This window comes from Lepidochelys kempii, chromosome 11 (genome assembly GCF_965140285.1).
Source record: "Lepidochelys kempii isolate rLepKem1 chromosome 11, rLepKem1.hap1, whole genome shotgun sequence".
NCBI lineage: Eukaryota > Metazoa > Chordata > Testudines > Cheloniidae > Lepidochelys > Lepidochelys kempii.
Window position 1 is genome coordinate 65,400,530 of NC_136390.1, and position 21,847 is coordinate 65,422,376.

Genomic DNA, 21,847 nt, shown 5'->3' on the forward strand with positions numbered 1-21,847 from the left:
ACCTGGAAACCCAGGAGAGCCCCCACTTTGCAGCAGCCTGCTAGGTGGGCTGCTGAGGAGCCGGGGAGCTGTGAATGCTGAGCTCCCCGTTAGCTCACCAGCTGGGTGGTGAGGAGCCTGGAGCCAGGGAGCCTGGGGAGGCAGCTGAGGGAGCTGGCAGGAACCAAGGCAGCTTTCCATTGAAAGCTTAGTCTAAGTTGACACAATCCCATGGAAAACCTTTATTTGAATGAAATGGTATTTCCTGACAGAAGAACGCTCTGTTGCAAAAATATCTGATCAGTACCACTTAGTGTGTCTCAGACAGCAGCACATCTGTCTCTTTGTCTCGGGAATCAGACATCCAATGGCCTTTCTGTGTTAAATAGGCTCTTAAAAATCACAGTGTATCACAATTTATTAGAAATCCTGCCTCAGGTTACTCACAGGGACATTTTGCTGGTCAAATCCATGATCATTTATCCCATTCCCTGACCGAGGCTCTAGGGATACCTGAAATCCATTTGCCTAGTATTCTTTCTGGTCATCAACCTAGACCAATGTTTCTCTTACACTTATGCACCTTGTACATAACCTGGACCTGTATATCTCTCACTTCCGTAATCTATAACCTGAATTCTAATTCATTTAATACCCAGTCTCCCTTATATTCTTTTCCTTCCTTTTGCCAGGCTCCAATGTTCTCCTGGCCCCGACTGAGAGATGCTGACCCTATTCTCCGATGTGAGATGGCTTCCACTGGGGAGGTACCGTTCACATTTTTTACTAAGCTTTCTTTAACAGATACTGTTAATGATCTTATAAGTGCAAGTATCTGGATGGAATCTGTATGCTGTATTGAAAAGAACCAAAGTCTTTACAAAAATGTAAAATTGGGATTTCTTTCCCTCCCCCACCACACAGATACCTGCCTTGTCTCTAAAAAAACAAACAACCAACCAAAAGCATTCCCCTGAAGAATAAAATGTATTTGGCCACTGGATGTCCCTCTTTGCCTGTGCCTCAATTCCATCAGTCAGCAAGGGTTTCCATGAAAGCATGAAATGTCTTTCTCAAAGAGAGCTGTCAGGTTCTGGAAAGTTCTTAGCGTGTCAGTACATTTTATGAATCGCCTAATTCCTGACAGACATGTATATACAGCCTTCAGAATCCCAATCGATGCACGTCAGAATGCCAACAGCAGACTCCAGGTCATGAGTATTTGGTCTCAGAATGTACAGGTTACTTACTAGCAACAAATATGTGTGGTGATATTTTTATGGTTGCCTGGAAACCAGCGAGATGTGTGCCAGGGAGCAAAATGAGAGAGAGAGAGCAAGTGTGAATAAAGTGTAGCAGTCAAAGTATTAACTCCAGGTACAACTGTTGGGGTTTGGCTGTCTTTTCCAACTTTGCTGTGGACACGCTATGACTTTCTGATGAGTTTCTGAAACCCATTCCAGCGAACACATGCTGGAATAGGCAATAACAGGAACAAAGCCCACTGTCAGAGTTATGTAAAGGAATCTTACTATAAATAAGAATCAGGCCTACATATAAGGTTGAAATAACCTCATGTTTCCTGCTTCTCTCTGGTACTGTTTTAGCCTGCTCTTCATATTGCATGTGAAATCCGTACAGCTGCTGATTTGCTTTCATAGTAATTAATGGACAGAAAAAAACACACGTGTCCTTCCTACTTTCAGAAGGGAATTGACTCATTGTGGGGGAAGGGGGGGTGGAGAAAAGAACAGAAATGTAGAAATGTAGCCAAGGAGTGAGAATTACTTTTCTTGAGCTTTAGATGGAGTTAGAGAATATTTTAGTCATAAAGGAGGGATTATTAATGTTTACAAATTGGAAAGATCCATATTCTAAATGCCATGAAACATGATTGTTATGAAGATCTTTCTTACATATGAAGTAAGGATGATAACTCTCTACTGGTAAAATGCTCAGTTATGCTACAAAGACATTTCAACACAGACATGATGTGCGTTGGGCTTGAATCCACCAAATGTGCCAGAGAAGACACAGGCTGTGTTTTGCTTAAAGTAGCAGTTCCCAACCGTTAGCAAAAGTGTCGTTGGCATTGGCACTTTTGGTTTTGGAGACTGGTGCCAGGACTGACTAGAGTGTGGGTAAGAGAGGGCTCCAAGCTCAGCCCCTCCCCCACCAATGTCTCCAAGGTCTGTGTGAATAAAGTACCAATATTTCCATAAATAAATACATTTGATGAATACAAGGCTGAAGTATAAGTGAAATATAAGCAAGAACAAAATGTACCAGGGCTCCAAATTTCTCTCGACGGGCCTGACTGGTGCTCTGCTCTGCCTTCTCCATACATCCATGATGAATCTCTAGGTGACCAGCCACACACTGATATTGCAAGTCTGACAGATGGAGTCATCCAAGCATCAGCGTAGTTTAGAACATGCACAATTGAGTTGGAGCAAGCAGCTGCGATCCAGGTGTTGGTATGATAAACTGATTCATGTGGCCAAAAGTTTGAGAACCCCGGCTTAAAGGATGAGTTTTTAGCTTCAGCTGTAGGCTATTACAGTAATAACACCTGGCTATTACCCAGACTGACCTGAGCACCACTCCCAGTCTAATAGTGGGTAAAATGTGGAGAAAATCAAGATTTTTGAATGAAAAAGCAGTAAGTTAATTGTCATGAATTTTTTCCCTTGGTTTTTTTCAATATTTGCTGGTAAACTGTAATTTGTCCTTGACATTTCCCCAAGATTTCTGTTTACTACAAGTATGGGTGTGTCTCGGTATACTGAGCAATACAGTGTGATGTGTTTCACTGGGAAGGACAATGATAGAGTTGGTCAAAAAGTGAGACAAAGTTTTCATCCCTGTTTTTTTTTTCCTCTGAACTCAACATTTCAATGAAGGTCTTTTTCACGATTCCCTCTTTTTCAACCACCTGTAGAAATGATTAAAAAGAAAGAGAGAAAATGTTTGTGAGAAGTCTTAGAAATATCAATAGACCCTTTTTTTTTTGGTCAAGATTCAAAATTGTGATGAAAATTCTCAACGAAATTGCATATTTTGACAATGTTTGACCAGCCCTAGAAAATAGTGCCTGTTAGCAATCTAAAATACTGCATGCAGTACAAAGAGCTGTACAATAGTCACTGTGTTACCAAACAGTGGCATCTGAGAAACCACAGCCTTCCTCTTGGAAAAGGAAGTAACCACGTGATAGCTATTACCAAATGCTGACTTTTTGAAGGCCATCATTGAACCAGCCTCCAGGAGTTTCAGTAGCATTTATTTCCCACGGTGTCTGTTTATTGTTTGTGGGTTTTTTGGTACAACCTAAAATTACCATCTACAATCAGTGGACTCTTTGAGGTTTCACTGGAACATCGTGTTACTTGATGATACTAACTTCCTTTGTAAAGCAGTTCGAGCTCTATTGATGAAAAGCACTATATAAGAGCAAGATATTTATTTACTTATTTATTTATGGTCTCTGAACTCTTTCCATAAATAAATGCTTAGAGCCATGCGACAAGCAACTGTGCATTCGTCTTTGAGAGTTGGTCCCTATGTGTCGTCCACATGTGGGCACACATGTGTGCCATATGCCTGACTCTGGAAACTGTAACAAGTAGAGTCCATTGGCCCACACATGTGCAGTAGATCTCCTCATGCTCCCGGCCCAAGGGCATAAGAGACAGTGCAGGCCAATGCTTCTCCAGATGCTTTTTAACACTGTGTGGCCTGAGTTTCTCTCTTGATAGAACCTGTAAATAGATTTGTAAATAGTTTTATTCTTCACAGCTTTTATATTAGTATAGTTAGAGCTTTATAGTGTAGTTACTGTTTTTCCCTCTACTGGGGACTCCCTCCCGGTGGTCTGGGACTTTGCCCACATTCCTGGGGTTCAAGAATTACGTCTTCTGCCCTTGCTTATTCTCCATGAGCCATGATCACCAACACTGCCTCTACTGTTTGGGTGAGACACATATCTGTGCAAAATGCCATATTTGTAGTCATTTCCACCAAGAACACTCCAAGCTTGTGAACTTTGTCCCAGGAAGCATCTTATCGAGTATGCTGTCAGGCCCCATTCTGATCTGGGCCAGGGAGACCCACTGTACATCGGCCCCAACACATGAGCAGTGCCCATCTAAGCTCTTGCTTAGGAGTGGAGTCGGCAGCTCCTAAGCCTAGAAGGACTCTTCTGGTGAGAGTAGGGTGCACTGTCATTGTCACAAGGACAGGTCCCTGTTCAGGACTGTCCACAAGAGATGTAATCCCTCCCCAAGCCCATCAAGGTTGGGTGAGCCTTCGCTCACAGGTCCTAAAGGATGGTACCACTGAAAGCCCCTGGAGGGTAAAGGATGGAGGGTAAAGTGTGCAAGAAGAAAGATCCACTGGTTCCAATGGTGATTCCAGCTCCAAAACACAAGGACTATCATCCTCTGGTTCCATCTAGGAACATGGTTCTGGACTTATCATTGGTACTGGTCAGGGATCAAACCTATAGCTCAATAGGACCTCAGTTTTGTACTGTCAACACTCACCACACCACCATCTAATCCCTTGATGACATGCTCCATGTCCCACCTGTCCATGAATGTTGCATTTTTAGTTGCTATCCCTTCAGCCGGGAGGGTGAGCAAGTTGGGAGTCCTCATGGCAGACCCTCCATATACGGTTTTTCACAGGAAAAAAGGTATCCCTTTGCCTCTATCCATCCTAAGTTCCTCCCCAAGGTTTCTTCTGAATTCCACATAAACCAAAGTATCCACTTACCTGTCCTTTTCCCAAAACTCCATGCTTCTGCCAAAGAGACAAGACTTCATTCCCTCGACGTCAGGGGGATGTCCTTGGTGTTCTATCTGCGAAGGTCCAAACCTATCAGAAAATTACCAAGACTTTTTCTTGCCATAGCAGAAAGATCACGAGCGCAAGCCATGTCCTCTCAGAGAATCTCTCAGTGCATTCCTGGGTGCATCTTGGAGTGCTACAGGTTAGCAAGCATGCCTCTTCCTGACAGAGTCAGGGCACGCTCCATGAGGGCGCAAGTTGCCTCTCCAGCATCCCTGCAGGACGTTCCAATGCTAGACTTATGCAGAGCAGCCACACGTTTGCAAGGCATTCACGCTAATTCAGGCATTTCCTGTGGATGCAGCAGTGGGAACTGCAGTACCGCATTCATCTCTGCTGCCAGCTTCCTCACACCCCCCTCCAGTCTGAGCACTGCTTGTCAGTCACCCCAGTGTGGAATACACATAGGGACCAGCTCTCAAAGAAGAAATGGAGGTTGCTTACCTGGAAAAGGAGGTTCTTTGAGATGTGTGGTCTCTATCTGTAGTCCACCACCTGCCCTTTTCCACTCTGCTATGGATCCTGTTGAATCCGTGGTAAGAAGAGGAACTGGAGAGGCATCAAGCCACTCTGCCTCTTATCTCCTTGGTTGGGAGCATGAGCAGACCTACTGTGAATATGTGGGCCAGTGGACACTGCTGACTGCTTTTTAAAATTTCTGGACTCCAGCACGTATGGACACACATGTGTGGGATACAGATAGGTACCACATATCTCAAAGAACTTCTGTTTCCTGCTGCAAACTTTACATTCAGGCACCGGCACACAGTTGCATGTCTAATATTTGCTGTTATTTAAGCATTAAGTCATATTAAACATTGTGTTACAAGCTCACATGCTGTGAACCAGACGCTGTGTTCGGTGTCCAAATAACTCAGAGCAGAATCCATTTATGTTGCTCCATGGTGTGCTGCTTGAGAGTAAAAGATTGCTTAGTCCTTCATTATTGCTTAATTAAAAATGTAAGATTCATCTGTGCTGATCTGCTTTTACTCTGTTGATGCAAAAGAAGTCAAGCCGGGTGCTACAGAAAGAGGCGCACGCCTTAAACAAAATGTTCCATAATGTTTTTTTAGTTGTTGTTTGTTTCTCACTCCTCTGCCTTGTTCTTCCCTCCCAGGTTGCTTGCTTCGGGGAGAGCATCCATTCTGCCTTCCTGAAGGCAATGCTCTCCACGGGATTTAAGTTTCCACAGAAGGGAATTCTGGTTGGAATCCAGGTGAGTACCAAGAGTTTGCAAATCAGAGCAAAAAAGGGAAGACGGTATAGAGATGGTGTAACTGGCACTTCACTTTCCATTCACTTATTTATGTTGGCTTTAAATGGAAGCTCTCTGCATGAGGGTCCTTCTGGTGCCACAACAGACAGTGGTGTGTGAGTATTTGGCGGGAATGAGCTGTAAACCTGTGTACTCTCTTGCTAGAGGAGGAATTTTACTGGATTCCACATAGTGGGTGATCTCTCCCTCACCTATGCTCACGTGGCATCCAATGGCTTTGATGGGGGCTGTAGGGGAGTATATCTGTGGGCAGAGTTGAGACCATGGACCTCTGCACTGGGAGACCCGGGCAGAGACGGGTCTGAGTTGCCTCACTGTGGTGGATGAAGCCCAGATCATATCTAACCAAAGATCCACTCCAACAAGAAATCAAAATCTGCCCCCTGTTCCCACAAAGTGCTTGTGACTCTCATGCATTTCTCTCTGGTCCTGGGGCCTGAGCTTTCTGTCAGATCATAGCCACACTGCTGCAGAAGCCCATTAGGTAGGCATCTCACAAGCCCATAAAGTGGAACTCTGCTAACCTGCACACTTAATAATCTGTACAGAAAATGGCCATCTCTGTCCCTCTGTCTCCACCAAAATTGCATGGCCAGACAGAGCTGTAGTAGAGTCTCCTAGGATGAAAGATTTTTGCAAAGTATATTACAGTTCAGTATATGTGAGGTGCAGGAATCTCCTCAGGCTGAGTTCTGCTGTCTTGGCTGCCTAATAGGAGTGAAAGGGTGGCACCAATTAGTTGGTAGGGTCAGAGATCAGTATGCACGGCTACTTCCTCTTCTGTCTGCTGGGGTCTGCAGCCGGCACTCTGCCTCACGATGCTGTTGCTATCAGCCAGCTGGAAGCATGCAGCACCGGGCACTTAGAGCAGGAAGCTGTGAAACAGGAGTGGGACCAAGACAAAGCAGTGCTGTGATGCTTCCAGTCCCGTTCCTTTGTGCTCACCGTTACCTTGATGTTGAAATATTCCCAATTAATATGACACGGTTAAAAGATAAAGGTGCAATAAAACCCAACTTAGTTTTCAGGTTCAAGCCTCTGGGTTGGTTTCAGAAGACATATTTAGTAGAGGACCACTAGGCGACACTTGGAATGATACAACCAAACTTCATGCAAAAGCAAAATGGTTAGTTAAGCAAACAGACATGCAGTTACTACTTACACAAATGCTACTATTACACTCACAGACAAAGATGAAGTGATGTATCAATCAGTCCACTGACAACAGAGTAAAGTAAGCTTTCATGGCTTATGCCCAAATACATGTGTTAGTCTCTAAAGTGCCACAAGGACTCCTCATTGTTTTTGCTGATACAGACTAACAGGGCTACCCCTCGGAAACCTGACTCCCTTTATACTCCAGTATAATGCTAATTAACATTAAACAGCCCTATACCACAATTAGATGTCCGCCACCTTCTTATTGGGTCTTGACGTTACACATTATTTAAATTAACATCTGCACCATTGTCCTTCCCATACTATCAGTATAGATAGCATTTTAATAAAACATTCACAGTTCTCAAAAACACTCATTAAAACCTTGCTCAGACCAACTATAACCAAAACATAAAGGTAACATAACCCTGGGTTATGTCCTTGCTAACTCTTACTTTCCAATAACACTCTGTTTCCAATTTATCACTTTCCCATACTCCTCTATATGTAGGCTAACTTAAGCCCCAGACCTAACTTCTACTTATTTCTTAACCCAAACCATCCTATATACTATATCCCCAGAACCCATGGTAGACCACAGCGCTCTCTGCCTGCAGGGCCACCTCGTGGAATCTCAGATCAACCTTTTCTGGCTCTAATGGCTCTTTTCCAGTTTGGGCCCTGAATCTGTGGATGCAGCCCTTACTGTCAGCATTCCCTCCAAATCACTGTAAGTGGCAGCATGTTTAAATGGTGTCATTGGGGAAGTCCTTCATTGCAAGGGCTTTTGCAGAGGGAGCTAAGGAGATATTTGGCCTAGCCCATTTACAATTCTGGATCTGTAATGAGAATATGCATCTCAGGATAAAAAAGACAGGGAAAAACAACAACCCACATACAGTTTCTCGACACTGCAGTAATTACCATCTGCAGGAGATACTGAAGTCAGATATGCTCATAAATCTTCTCAAGGTCTTGTATGTCCCGCCGATGATCAATCACATCATCCGAGACTGGAAAATTCTAGGGTCCCATAAAAACAATTGATGGCCCTGTGCCATACCACTGCTGTGCTTGTAATGAGCTTGCATCCTACATGGTTGCACAAAGTCAATAAAAAAATAATTAAAACAACACTGGTTCTCCAGCCAGTAGATGATTATTACAGACACTATCCTCATAAGAGTGAATTGGGCCCCAAGGTTCAATGGTAGAAGTGAGTCCTTGGGGAGTTTGAAAGGGTTGTAGGGGAAAGTCTCTTCTGCCAGCGGAGGGTGCCTAGGAGATGACTGATTACAAAGCAACATGTAAATCAACTGCACTAGTGAGAACACAGCATCGAGCCCAACCTCCTTCTTAGACTCATCAGAATGATAAATGGATTTAAACCACAGCTGCTAATTACTACAAACGTGCATCAAAGCGCTTTCTTGCCATCCAGAGATCGTTTAATGTCAGACCCTGGGCTCTTCCCATGGAGAGCATGCCCTGCAGTTGGTATCTTCACAGCTAATCATTGTAGGGCTAACATTTTGAAATACCAGCTCAAGAAAGCACTGATGTGTAAAATTTGAGCCTGTGTGCCTGATGCCAGTGCTGCAGGGGAAACAGAGAGTGAGCAGTGATTTGAGTTATGTAAAGGGTTAGTTGACGTCTGCACCAGCACCTGTTAACGGGAGCCAAATGGTGCTTGGGACCAAGGTCTTTCACAAAAAGAAAAACCCAAACAAACTTTAAAGAGCGCACAAAGGCCTGTCCTTTTCTATGAGTGTTGTACAGTTGGAAAAGAAAACAACAAATCAGGGGGATACACCCTTCTCCCAGTGCTTCGGCACAGTGTGTTTCTTAGATAACTAAACTCCAGAGTGATGTGTGTTTGAGACAATGAGAGATATAAATGAAGTATAGCGGTGTGAGCAGACACCATTATAAACAGGCAGGAAAAAAGGAGCCCCCGTCTCTGTAAATAATGAGCCATGAGAGGGTGGAGGTGGTTTATAACTGTAGGAAATGCCATTCTTATTTCATTCACATACATTAGAACAGATAACTCCAATGGACACGGTGGCAATATATGCTCATGTAGCAAATACAGATTCAGAAACAAACTGAATAGTATCTATAGCCACCAAGGACTTCACTGTGATAGACGCCATGATCATTCAGAACATCATAGCAGGGTAGAGTTCCCAGAGACAGGCCCCTGGCTCTTGAACTACAGGATGGTCTCTCTTAGCTGTTGTGATGCACTCAGCTGAACGGCTGAATCCATCTAGGAGAGGGTGCTGATGTACTGGGATGATCACCTGTTCATTACACTAGTACAGAGGTAGTACATTTGATCTGCAGGGGATGTTAGGCCAGCTGAGTTGAACATAAATGTTCCCTTTCGGACATTTCAGTGGTCAGTGATTAACTGCTTCATTTGCTTTCCTGGCTGGACTTTTAGGTCCTGCAGAGCCATCAGAGTTATAAAAGGTAGAAAAAAGAGCCAAAATGGTGGCAAAGTTAGCTTCCCTGAATGGGACTAGGGGGCCCTTGCTTAGCATATTGTGTTTCTTCACTCTAATATGGCTTTGTCTCATTTGTATTAACTATCCAGAGATGAGGAGAGTACATCCCTCATAGGATGGAGAAACAAAACCAGAAGTAAAAGGGATATCTTTAATTTTCCTCAACATTGTATCCTTCTGGCATATATTGTTCCCACTAAAGGTTCAAAGGCTCAGCTAAGTTATTGATCAAACATTGTAAATGGAACCAAAGATTTGTAATTAATGACACACAGCATCTTTGAGACATTCCAATTGCTTCGTCCTAGTATCTCTTTCTAGTCCTGGCAGCCCTTTTAGAGAGGCCACTAGACAATGTCCGTTTCTAATCGCTGCTAATAGAGTAGCACCTTAAAAATAGCAAAGAGGCATTACTTCTCCTTTTCCTTGCAACAAAATTCTGGTTGGATTATCAGCCAAGTCAGGTCACAGATCATAATTGTGTGTGCTGTAGCGTTCCACAGAACTTTACAGGTCAGATCTTCGGCAGATCGAAATCAGTGGCACTCCACTGAAGTTAAATGGAGCTATTCCCGCTTACAACAGCTGAGGGTCTGTGTTAGGGGGCTTATTCTTTCACCCGCTTACTTCCCTGGTCCATCTTGCATGAACAGAGAGCAACAATACCCAAAGTCCAAAGGCGCAAACAATTCAATGTTTATTGGGGTGAACTTCCAGCAAGCACAATTCCAGTTTCCTTCCTTAGTGTCCCCCTTCCCAGCTCTGACACCACAGAGCCTTGCACCTGTGTCCCTGTTCCCATTCCCCCACCCCCATTCCCTGTTCCCATTTCACCCCCTCACTTCCTGATTGACTGCAGACTATATAGTAAAACTTGAGTTCTGCTGAGCTATATCTTATCCAATCATTTTCCTGAAATTTAACTAACCAATCCTAACACATTGTAACATGATTATTTAACCAATTATATCCCACCACCTTAATTAGTTTACACCCAGCAAAATTAATTATACCGCAGACAGAAACAATCATAGAACCAGACAGAGATTACACAGACAAACAATAGGGAAATTGGGACTACAGTGATAAAACAACAAAGAAATGGGGATTTCACATCCCAGCTATTGATAAGTGAGTTCTTGCCAGACAGGATGCTGTCAAACTAAGTTTCCTTTTACATCTTCTAGGCACTTCCCTTTCTCTGGAGGGGATAGGCATTATCAGGATAGGATTGTATTCCTAACAGCCCAATAACACCTTATTTCAATGTGATTAGTTTGGAATGTGAGGATGTGACTGGTCGCTTCCCAGCTTATGGCTGCCTCTGCTGCTTAGCCAGAGGCCTTAGCCTAAGTACAGGGCCTCAGACTGTCACAGTAAGAGAAGGCCCTAACACCGGCAGACAGTGATTTTGATTCTTTCTTTTATACCTCTATAACTAGCTAAGTGATAAGAATACACCTACATTCTTAGAGCATAGGCCTTTATAGACAGGCCTGAATATCTGTGTCCTAACAGTCTGCTGTATTTTTTAATAATGGAGAATCTTGTGAAGCTGTGGAATGTGCGGGTGGCTAGAACCCTATATTTGCCATTAAATATTTTATACAAGAATAGTTGAAAAGCTCTTTTCATTTTCCTTCCTGATTGGGCTATTCAGTGATGCCTATAGGATGGACTGCATCTGTCTTACATCTGTGCTGATAGCCATGAAATGCTGAGAACATTAAAGGAGTGTTTTATTTTTAAATCCCATCTCTCTGAGCCTGTAGTTTCAGCGTAACCCTGTATCACAGCTACCATCCTAGATTATTAGGAGCAAAACCTGCTGTCTGCCCCTCACTGGACTTAAGTGCAAAGCTCACGATCAAAGCATCAGAATCAAGATTATATAGTTGCCTACTGAGCCAGATGTTGGTGTAAATTGATGTAACTCCATTGAAGTCCCTGATTTACACCAGTCGAAGATCTGTCCCTTTACCACTAGCCAGATGTCCCAGCAGTGCAAGAAGGATATTACAGGCTATAAAACTTTTCCTTTAAAGAAAAGAAATAAGCGTCCCCCTCCTGCAATAAATACCTTCCAGTAACTAAATCTGCTTGTTCTTTAGTTACTCATGGTTTCTTACATAGGTACTTTCAGTCAGCTTCTAAATCTGGGGCTGCTCAGATGCAAGCTGACAGATGTAATTTCTTTTTGTGGAGTGGCTGTTTTGTGTGTCACAAGTGTTCAGTACAGGTTTGATAGAAGTTTATAAGATTGTTGTGAAAGCCAACACCTCTGACCAGAAGGCAGAGCAATTCTCTGGCTGGGAAAGCTGCCAATCATGTCACGTTGTATATTTGTATTCTCCAGTTAGTGTATAGAACAGAAATGACTTTATTATGAGGTTCTTGCCAGGGTCTGTAGAGCTCAAAAGACTTGTTGACTCACTTTCTTTCTTCCTCTGCCCTTCTTGACCTCTGTGAGGGTTAGAGCATCAGCAGTTCCAGTGTGGAAAGTGTTTTGCATAATCCTGCTTCTTTACTGGTCAGAGTCACGTTACAGCTGAGATTCAGAATGACTTTACAGTGAAAAGGTCACACATTGCTTTTGATCTCTGCACTCCTTAAACCCCCAAAGTACAGAGGCAGCATATGTCCTTACTAGAATGTTATTTGCATTGTGCCCTAAAATGCCTGATGAATGTAAAGTCAAACGCAAATGTATAAAAGATGCTACGTCTTTGTTTCTTCGGTATGGTTGCGGGGTTTGCAAGTGCATTATGAGAGAGTCTTTCAAAGGTGCCAAGGGGATCTGGACACCCAACTGCCTTAGTTTCTAATGGAAATTGGGTGCCTAAATCTTAGGCAAGTTGGTGGTGTATGTATGTGAAAAGTGTGCACACAAACAGTGACTTCCCTGGATATTGTCGTATAATTGCAAACATGGCACCCAAAAGCAGCCCAAAGCCTGTGTTTCCCGTTTGAAGCTACTTCTTGATAGTTCTTCTGGGTTTGAGACCAGGCACTGCTGTTAGCTGTCCCTGAAATCAAGTGTTATAGAGCAGCCTTAAAAAGAACGGTTGCTAAAACCATAGGAGGAGACTTGTAAAGTAGGTTATAAAAGTCCGGTTGTCCTGACATTTATTTTGCAGGGCCATGTAATAATTGCAGTAAAACACTCTGGGGGATGTATTGTGTTAGCATGTTGAGGTATCTTGGCTGATAGTGGGATTTGGGCTTCAGTCTCATACCAGGCAATTAATTTGTAATGTTACAATATTGCACATGTCCTCAAGTGTCTTCATAAAGGAGAATGACACAGAAAGCCATCTAGTGAGGAAGAAAAAAATGGACACACCCACATCCACACATGCAGCTACAGATTGGCCAAGCAAAGAAACATATCTCCCTCTTAACATATTCTGAAAAAGCCCCGTGGTGTCCAGTGAAGGGGAAAGTTTCCTGTTGCTAGACCATAGCTTTGATGCTCTCTTTTGCGTTTCCTTTTCAGCATTCCTTCCGTCCCAAATTCCTTGGTGTAGCAGAGCAGCTGCATGAAGAAGGTTTCAAGGTACATTGCTTTGGGTTTTAAAGCTAGGTTTTCATGTGAAATCTGGTCAAGGGACAGCAGAATGACTTCTTGAGATCCTCTGAGTTGAGACGAGGACAAAGGAAAACAAGAGAGACATACCACCTACGTTTTCAAAGTGCAGTAAGGACTTTTAGCGGAATTGTTCCTGTCAGAGTCAATGAGAGTTACACAACTAAAACTCTGAACAATTATTCAATTGAAGAAACAGGATTAATTTGCTAGAGCCAGAGGTTTTTGCTTTCAAGGCTGGAAGAACTGCAGCTCTATTTTCAGCCTGCAGCAGTGATGTGATACAGCAGTCATGATACAGGTCCTCCAGAGGCTTGCAGAGTTCTCCAAGAAAAAGAAGCAAGCCAGGAAGTCCTATTTTTAAACACAAAAGGGGAAGGAAAAATCCTTTTACGGTGAAAAATCTGTATGGGGCCTTTAATATATTACAAAGCAGCATCTAAGGGTGTACAAACTTGTATTGTCTTTCAATTCACTTTTAATGAGGCAACTGTGTGTCCAATGTAGAACCTTTTTTCTGGGTTATCTTGGATCCATCATCACTAGAGAATATTAACATCATGACTGTAAAGCATTAGACCCTATTTAATAGAAAGCCCTTAAGGAGAACTGGCAGGCAGCTGCAGGGTATTGATGTAAATATTAGATGTATTGATCTGTTTTCTGTATGGCACCATTCACACTAGTGATTTAGGAACCTAAGTCCCATTGAAAGTCAGTGGGACTTAGACTCCTAAGGTGTTTTTTGGCAATATTACCTGCTGTTTACTGTCACTCATCTGTCAGAAGATCATTGATAACACAAACAACGGGAAAGTTATGCTTCTGCAGGTGGGTGTCTCTGTATATAAAGACACACAAAATGGGGCCTAATCCAATGCCCACTGAAATCAATGGGAGTCTTTCTATTGATTTCATTTGATCAGGCCCAGACAGTGCAATGCATGGTTACATTACAAGCATTTGTGTTATGAAGTAGGCAATAATATATTTTCCCTCTCAATGCAGCTTTACGCCACAGAAGCAACTTCCAACTGGCTCAATGCCAACAGTGTACCTACAACTCCTGTGGCCTGGCCATCCCAGGAGAGCCACACTACCAACCTCCCCCCAATCAGGAGGTAAGACCTTAGCCCAGTTTGTGGAGATGATGGGAGTCTTCAGCAAAAAGTGAAGTCATGGGGGTGGGGGGAGAGAGAAGAGAATCCTGGCCTCACTGAGGTCAGTGGCAGAACTCACACTGACTTCTTCCGGGCCAGGATTTCACTCCAGGGCTTTATGGGTCACTGTTCTGCTGCGGAAAGGCGTATTCAGCTCTGCCTGTAATTGTGATGAGAAAGAAATTTACCCCTGTTTAATCAAGAAGTGTGTAATTAATAGCACCCATTTCTTATAGCATTGGAGCAATTTTACTCCAAGTCTTTCCTAGGCTCCTGGCACGTCACTGAGGTTCATACCTCACCAAAGCACCAGTATATGACTACACTCTAGCATATGCAGCAGTGTATGTCATAGCTTTAAATTAGGACAGTTGGGATCTGAACCTTTAAAGGTGCTGAGCACCTCCTGCAACCATGAAGGGGCACTGCAGGTGCTCAGCAGTTCCCAGAATCAGGCCCCTAATGGAGTTGCACCTAGTTACAACAAGGCTGAATTTAGCCCTATGTCGAGGTCACACAGGCAAATCCAGCAAGTGAACCCCGAGCTCCTGAGTCCCCGTGCAATGCCTTATCCACTAGCCTGTCCTTCCTCATTACATTTTAAAATTACATTTTAAAGTGAATTAAAAATGCCAGTGCTCTTCAGTTGAACACACATACGTTCACTGAGGATTTTCAGTAAGCAAAGTATCCCTTAGTGTCTTCGGTATTGTCTTTTCAGCTTGATAAAAGATGGGAACATAGACCTGGTGATTAACCTCCCCAACAGCAACACCAAGTTCGTCCATGATAATTATGTGATCCGCAGGACAGCTGTTGACAGCGGGATTGCTCTCCTCACTAACTTCCAGGTATCTCCTTCGCCGTTCTTTCTTCTCTTAGTCACGGTAGTGTCAAAAGTGCTGGGGCCATTTTGAGCTTCGGATCCAATATTTCCGGACCCCTGTTAATGTTCAACAAATGATGATGTATCTGAAATTGTAGCAAAGTGGTTGCCTGAATACATTTTCTTTACTGTGTGCTGTAGGACAAGATTTTTAAAAATGCATAGGCTAGATCCTATGTCACTGCCTAGGGCCACTGATGTCTCAATTCCATCTTTAGAGCAAATTCTCCAGTACAGGATCATTATAACATCAGTAAATCATGCTTAGTAGCAGCTTCCTGTCATAGCTGTCGAAGCTCAGAACAAGAAGTTGCCCCCTCTTTAAAAATCTTGAAGCAAATCTGTACTGTTGCAATATCTCAGTCCAAATGAATTTGATACTTTCTGGGGCAGCTTATCATAGAATATCAGGGTTAGAAGGGACCTCAGGAGGTCATCTAGTCAAAGCAGGACCAATCCCCAATTTTTGGCCCAGATCCCTAAATGGCCCCCTCAAGTATTGAACTCACAACCCTGGGTTTTGCAGGCCAATGCTCAAACCACTGAGCTATCCCTCCCCCCAGTTAGCTTCCTAACTGATAACAAAGCTTCATCTGTTAGCTATCTGGGGTTCCTGGCAAACTACATTTCAGATATTGATAAAGGTAGGGACACTTGCCTTCTGTCTGAAATCTATGAATTCCAACATATCTCTGATAGGAGACAGCTGGACTCTGCTTCCCAGCAGAACATAGACCATCTCTGCAATTATGTATAACAATCATTAAGGGCCCATCCTACTCCCATTGGAGTCAGTGACCAAATTCCTGTTGACTTCAGTGGGAGCAAGGTCAGACCCAAAATTCACGGGCTGGAGCTAGCCAACCTGCCAACAGCTTGTGTTCAGTTCTTTTATAGTGGAGTTTTAATCCCTAAAGGGAGGAAATAACCCTATTTTCTCTATAAAGACTGGGATGAAGCAGAAAAGAATATCTTGCATTTATATCATGCCTTCCTCCTAAAGGATCCAAAAGCCTTTACAGGCTTGTCTGTTGCTCAGGGTGGGCCCTGGGATGACCTGGCATGGAGCAGTTTGCAGGATCAGGGTGTAGAACTGGTGTGCTTGTCTTATTAATCAGCCCCCCTGGAAAAGGCTGCAAAATGATCGGTCTCCTCTGCTTTATATTTCCAGGTGACAAAGCTTTTTGCTGAAGCCATCAAGTACTCTGGGAAAGTGGACGCTAAGAGTCTTTTCCACTACAGAAAATTAAATACCAGCAATCCACCATAGAAGAGGCATCACCAGCGTGAATCCAAGTCTTCTCACACCAGGATAAAGGAGGAATCCCAATCCTGGCTGCTGAGACCATCTGTCCAGCCCATATTTGGTTATTTACATTTATTTCCTAGGATCTGACATTTTTATCTTTGTAACTTACCAAGGAGACACAGTAACTCTTACCTAGCAATTCCCAGTCAGCCTTCCCCCTCAAGATGTTTGTTGGAAAACATTATCCATGCCTTCCCTGTTTGGAGCTAATATTCACTAGCTGGTAGATTGGTAGAGCCAGACCCTACTATGCTGGAGGAGACAGAAGAAAAAGTATATGGTCCTACACAGCAGTGGTTAACTCTGTCTTTTTATACTAATTCCTTGAAGGTTTCTTTCTGTGTTCTCCTTAGACAGCCCCTGCCACACTCAGGTGCAAACGCTAGAGTCTGTTCCACACCCCACCCCATTGAACTGTCAGGTAGTTTTTGTCTATTTCCTGTTGTTGACTATCAAAATCTTTGCGACTTTCTCCTTTATAATAATCAAACCTGATGCTATCGCAGTTGCCTGCCATAGTACAGACCAGCGGGATATGTTGAGCGTGACAGGAGCTCTTTAAAGTTAAAACACAAGAATTCACTGTTATTCTCCGACAACAAATGATGGGTATACAGCTACTTTTTGTTTGGTTGGTTTAATCCTGGCAGAGTGTCAGCTTTTCCAGGCTGCAGATTTGAAGGGGGTTTGTGCTGGAATCACTTCTGAATTCTGTTCAGTCCTTAGTTCTTGAATTTGGTTTATTATACGAATCCCGGACTGCTACCAGTGCATCACAGGATTCTTTCTCAATCTAATATATTGCTTCAAAGGAGGATACTCCCAAAATGCCACCCTGCTCTCAAACATTTTGGATTATGATTGTGAACATTAAACTGGAATACTTTCAAAATGAGATTCGAGTGTTGCAATTCTTAGCTCATTCTGATGAAATTACTCTGTCTTTGCCTCTCACCCAATGTTTCCTTTCTGGATGCCATCCCATCCCAATGGTTATATTTGTTTTGTATTGCAGTAGCACTGAGGCATGGCCCAAGATCCCACCGTGCTAATGCAATATTTGTTGTCTCTGTTGCAGCAGTGTTTACAGGCTCCAGTCAAGGATCAATGGCCATCGTACTAGGCACAGTCCACACATACAGAATAAAAAGATTGGCTCTGCCTCATAGAGTTTATAATCTAAGTACTTTTTGTCCCTCTCTCTGTTGCTTAATTTTGTAACAAACTGTGCTCTCTCTTAACATATACATGTAGTGCCCAGCCTTAGGAGGATTCAAAGAGGCATAGGACGCTTAAATGGACAACAGAAACCTCCAGAGTTGTTATAGTTAATACCAACAAATTATTAATGCTCACGCTTCAGGGTTTAAGCCAATCTCTAACTATTAGGGTTTAGGATTAGACCTTGGGGACAGATCATGCCACATTGACTTACTATGGGGTTCCGTGCATTTGGTGTTGGCCACTGTCAGAGACAAGACACTGAACTGGATGGACGAAGGTCTGATCCCATCCGGCGACTGCTATGTTCCTATCATTTGCATTTCTTTCAGATATTAACTTTTATGATGAACAAAATCCTTTCAGCTTCTTATCGTGTGAAGTTTTTGCACTTTTCAGAATGGTGATGTCTGTCTTTTTGTCTGTCTTTTCTTTTTTAAATTCAGCTCAAAATGAGCGCAGAGCAACTGACTGTTTGCCCATTCAGTGGTGAAATGAGATGAATTATAGGAGTTAACTGAGCAGTGCCTTCCAAATATACCCTATGCATTTTCAGTGGCAAAAATCCAGCCAGCAACTAGTTCTGTCTCATTCCCTCCCTCTGGCAATTAACAATGTAATGGCTGGAAATTTCCATGTGCAGTCTTTCTTTCCTTCTCTATTTTGCTTCTGTCACCGTGCACCCGAAACCCTCCAGCATATCACACCCAACTCATTCTTAAATACTACATGTGGGCCAGGTTCTTCCACTCTCACTTACCGTCATCTGTGACTAGCCCCATTTGAAACGAATGGAGTATTTTGGAGTGAGGCATGATTCAACTTGGGTAAAGACTTTTTAAATTAGGACACAGCTTTTTGCAGGAAGGTTTGATGGCCTCAGCCCCAGTGGGAAGCTGTCATTCTTGATTGAAATAATTTACCAAATGTTTGAAATGGAAAGTTCTGTACATCACAGAGAAGGCAGCAGTGGGAAAGAGCAGTAAGAGAGAACCCACAGCCCATCCACCTGTTAATGTTAAAAACACGGAAAGGAAAGATGATCCCGGAAAAGGACGGAGACCCCATCGACTACTGGAGACATGTCAGATGCAAACAAGGAGTCTGATGATGTAACAAAGGCTCTGTTTAATGAGTATCTAGATAATGGAAATGTTAAAGAAGTAACCGGGCATTCAGATCTCATCCCTTAGGAAGCAGAGAGAGAAATAGCTTAACATTCTTCTTCAACAGGGCTCCCCGCCCCCAGCAAGCTTTATAGCCATCACATTCATTTGTCTCACCAGCTGCAGGTACTTGAACTGCAGCTTCTGCAGTGTCCATAGCCGCTTGCACAACGCAAGTGGAAATTAGCAGAGGAACACGCCAGGGCTGAATGCTCGCTAAGCGCTCTGTAATTACACACCAGCCTTACCATTTTGCTGCTGCTGCTAAACACCCCAAAGGCACAGGTGCACCAATCCCCACACAATCAGGCCCATTTAATTACATGCCATTCCAAAGGCCTTAGACAGCAAAGCACTCCTGCCTCTCACCACTACCTTTTCTCTCCTCCTTTGTTTTTGCTGGGGACAAAACCCAGTATGTTCTCTTTCTGTCACGCTGCATGATACAGGGTGAACGGGTGGCTTCTGTCACGACCAGAAAAGATGCAGGTATTGAGCTGCCGAATCCTCCCGCTCCCTCCTCTCCCACGTCCTGTGATCTCAGAAAAAAATACATGATTGTATTTATTTTCCAGCTTCCTCTTTTCTTTTGTGTAATGAAGGGTGCAAACACGGTGGGAAAAAGACTTGAAGTGTCTACAGCTGTTGGGATCAGTGCAGACGTGGAAAAACACAACCCTACTACAATTAGTATCCTTTGTACCACGCTCTTTTTCTGCCATGAACTATTGTTGACGTGTCAATGGCTTTTTCTCATTTATCTTGGGAACGTTGAGGCTGGCAAAATGTGACACTCTTCAAAGTTGCAACTGCCCGTTTGCTACTCTATGAACTGTCAGATCACTTTATTCTTTTCCATTGATTACACAATAGATTTGGGGAGGGGAGGGAATAAACAACCCAGATGCACAAGAAAAGAGATGACATGAAATGGAGCTTTTGATCACCACAAGAAGCAGAGTTGAGAGTCGAGGAAATGGGAGAGAACCTTGTCGGCAATAATAGAGAACATTTTCTCTAGTATTCAAGCTGCTAAGCCACCAGCATCCTGGAGCAGTAAGGATCCGTAATAGAGAGGCAGCACTCGAAAGTTTTAGGGTGTGCTTGACACAGTGCTCTTTCAAGCAGAAGGTTATTGACAGAACAATCTTAAGCAAACAGCAATGAGGGAGAGCTGGGATGTAGCAGACACTGAGCTGCAATGGTAAAACGAGGAGTGGACCTTGGCATCTTTCAGGGAAAGCATTCGTAACACCAGCTTGGAATCAGAACATCTCTGGGCCATGGGGAGCTTTCATATTAGTGCTCTGGCTGTCTGTGCAAGGACAGCTGGCACTGCCATGCTGTATGAAGGATGCTGCTATAGCCTTCTGCAGGGCATTGAAGTCTGCTGCCAAACAGTACCCAGAGCCTCTGTTTCTGTTCCGTCCCCATTTAAATATAGTACACTTAATAATGTAATTTACAGGGAATAATTCAGTTACATAGTAACATTTGTTTCAATCTTACCATTCAAGAGGATGTGAATATGAAGCTTTCTAATGGGCTCTAATTAAATTGAGAACATGATGTTTTGTCATTAACTAGGTGGGATAAACTCTCATTCAAACGCATAATTAAAATATATTGAAAGCTGCAAAATGATGATATCAGTTTAGATGAGCTCTTTTAATTTAGGGAAGTTTGCAAAGATTAAACAGAGAGAGAAACGTTTGATACAAATTATGTTCAAGATTCATTAAAATTCACTTAAGAAATTAATATTCACTAACGGATACTATTCTGTTCTTGGGAATATAGTACCCTTCAGACTGGATCAGACCTGTGGTCTATCTAATGCAGTGTCCTGTTTACAATAACAGCTGTGTTAGTCTGTATTCGCAAAAAGAAAAGGAGTACTTGTGGCACCTTAGAGACTAACAAATTTATTTGAGCATAAGCTTTCGTGAGCTACAGCTTACTTCTCACGAAAGCTTATGCTCAAATAAATTTGTTAGTCTCTAAGGTGCCACAAGTATTCCTTTTCTTTCTGTTTACAAAAGTAACAAGTATCTGCTGCTTTAGGGGAAGGTGCAAAGAAACCCTGCAGTAGGCACTTATGGGATAGTTCACCCCCAAGGAAAATTTCCTCCTGATCTCCAAGTAGTAGAGGTCAGTTTGTGCCCTGAAGCATGGAGGTTTAGATCCCTTCCAAACTCTTGGAACATGAATTTCTGTTGCCTTCCATGTTGTGTCATCATTTAGCCCAGTGCAGAGTGAGTACAGTGCTACCATTTTGATTTTACACCAGTTCTACACTCACTTTGCACTGGGGTAAATAATTACATACAGTGCAGGCAGTGGAGAATCACACCCATTTTAAGAAAACATAGCTCTGGCTATTCTTGTCCATTGTAGCGGGGTCGTATTGGAAAACCTGTGAAGTGGGCAGGCGCAAGCCCGCTCACCACTAAAGGCCCCTCTCCCAGCCTAGCGGGAGGGACCTCTGGACCCAGGGACCAACTGATTACAGGGGACAACTAATGAAAATCAGGGATCGGAGTGAAGGTCAGAGGTTCAAAACGAGGATACTGGATGGGGACACCAAGCAGAGAACCCCGGACAGCACCTACTGCTCCTCAAAGCTGTCAAGGGAACCAGCAGACGTCGCCCAGTAGAACTCTGCCCAGATGCGTGAAACTAGGGAGGAACGGAAATAGGCCCCACAGTTGCAGCGCACCCCCTCGTCCAACATCCTCC

At 43.3% G+C, this 21,847-nt stretch overlaps 1 protein-coding gene across 1 annotated transcript in view; it reads left to right on the forward strand.

Moving 5' to 3' along the window:
• CPS1 (carbamoyl-phosphate synthase 1) overlaps positions 1–17,616 on the forward strand; it is a 125,189-nt gene extending 107,573 nt beyond the window's left edge. The window contains exons 33-38 of the mRNA XM_073304767.2: positions 672–746; positions 5,951–6,049; positions 13,277–13,336; positions 14,375–14,487; positions 15,248–15,377; positions 16,584–17,616. Coding sequence (XP_073160868.1) covers positions 672–746; positions 5,951–6,049; positions 13,277–13,336; positions 14,375–14,487; positions 15,248–15,377; positions 16,584–16,682 — 576 coding nt within the window. The 3' untranslated portion in view covers positions 16,683–17,616. The remainder of the gene's footprint in view (positions 1–671; positions 747–5,950; positions 6,050–13,276; positions 13,337–14,374; positions 14,488–15,247; positions 15,378–16,583) is intronic.
• The last annotated feature ends 4,231 nt before the right edge of the window (positions 17,617–21,847 follow it).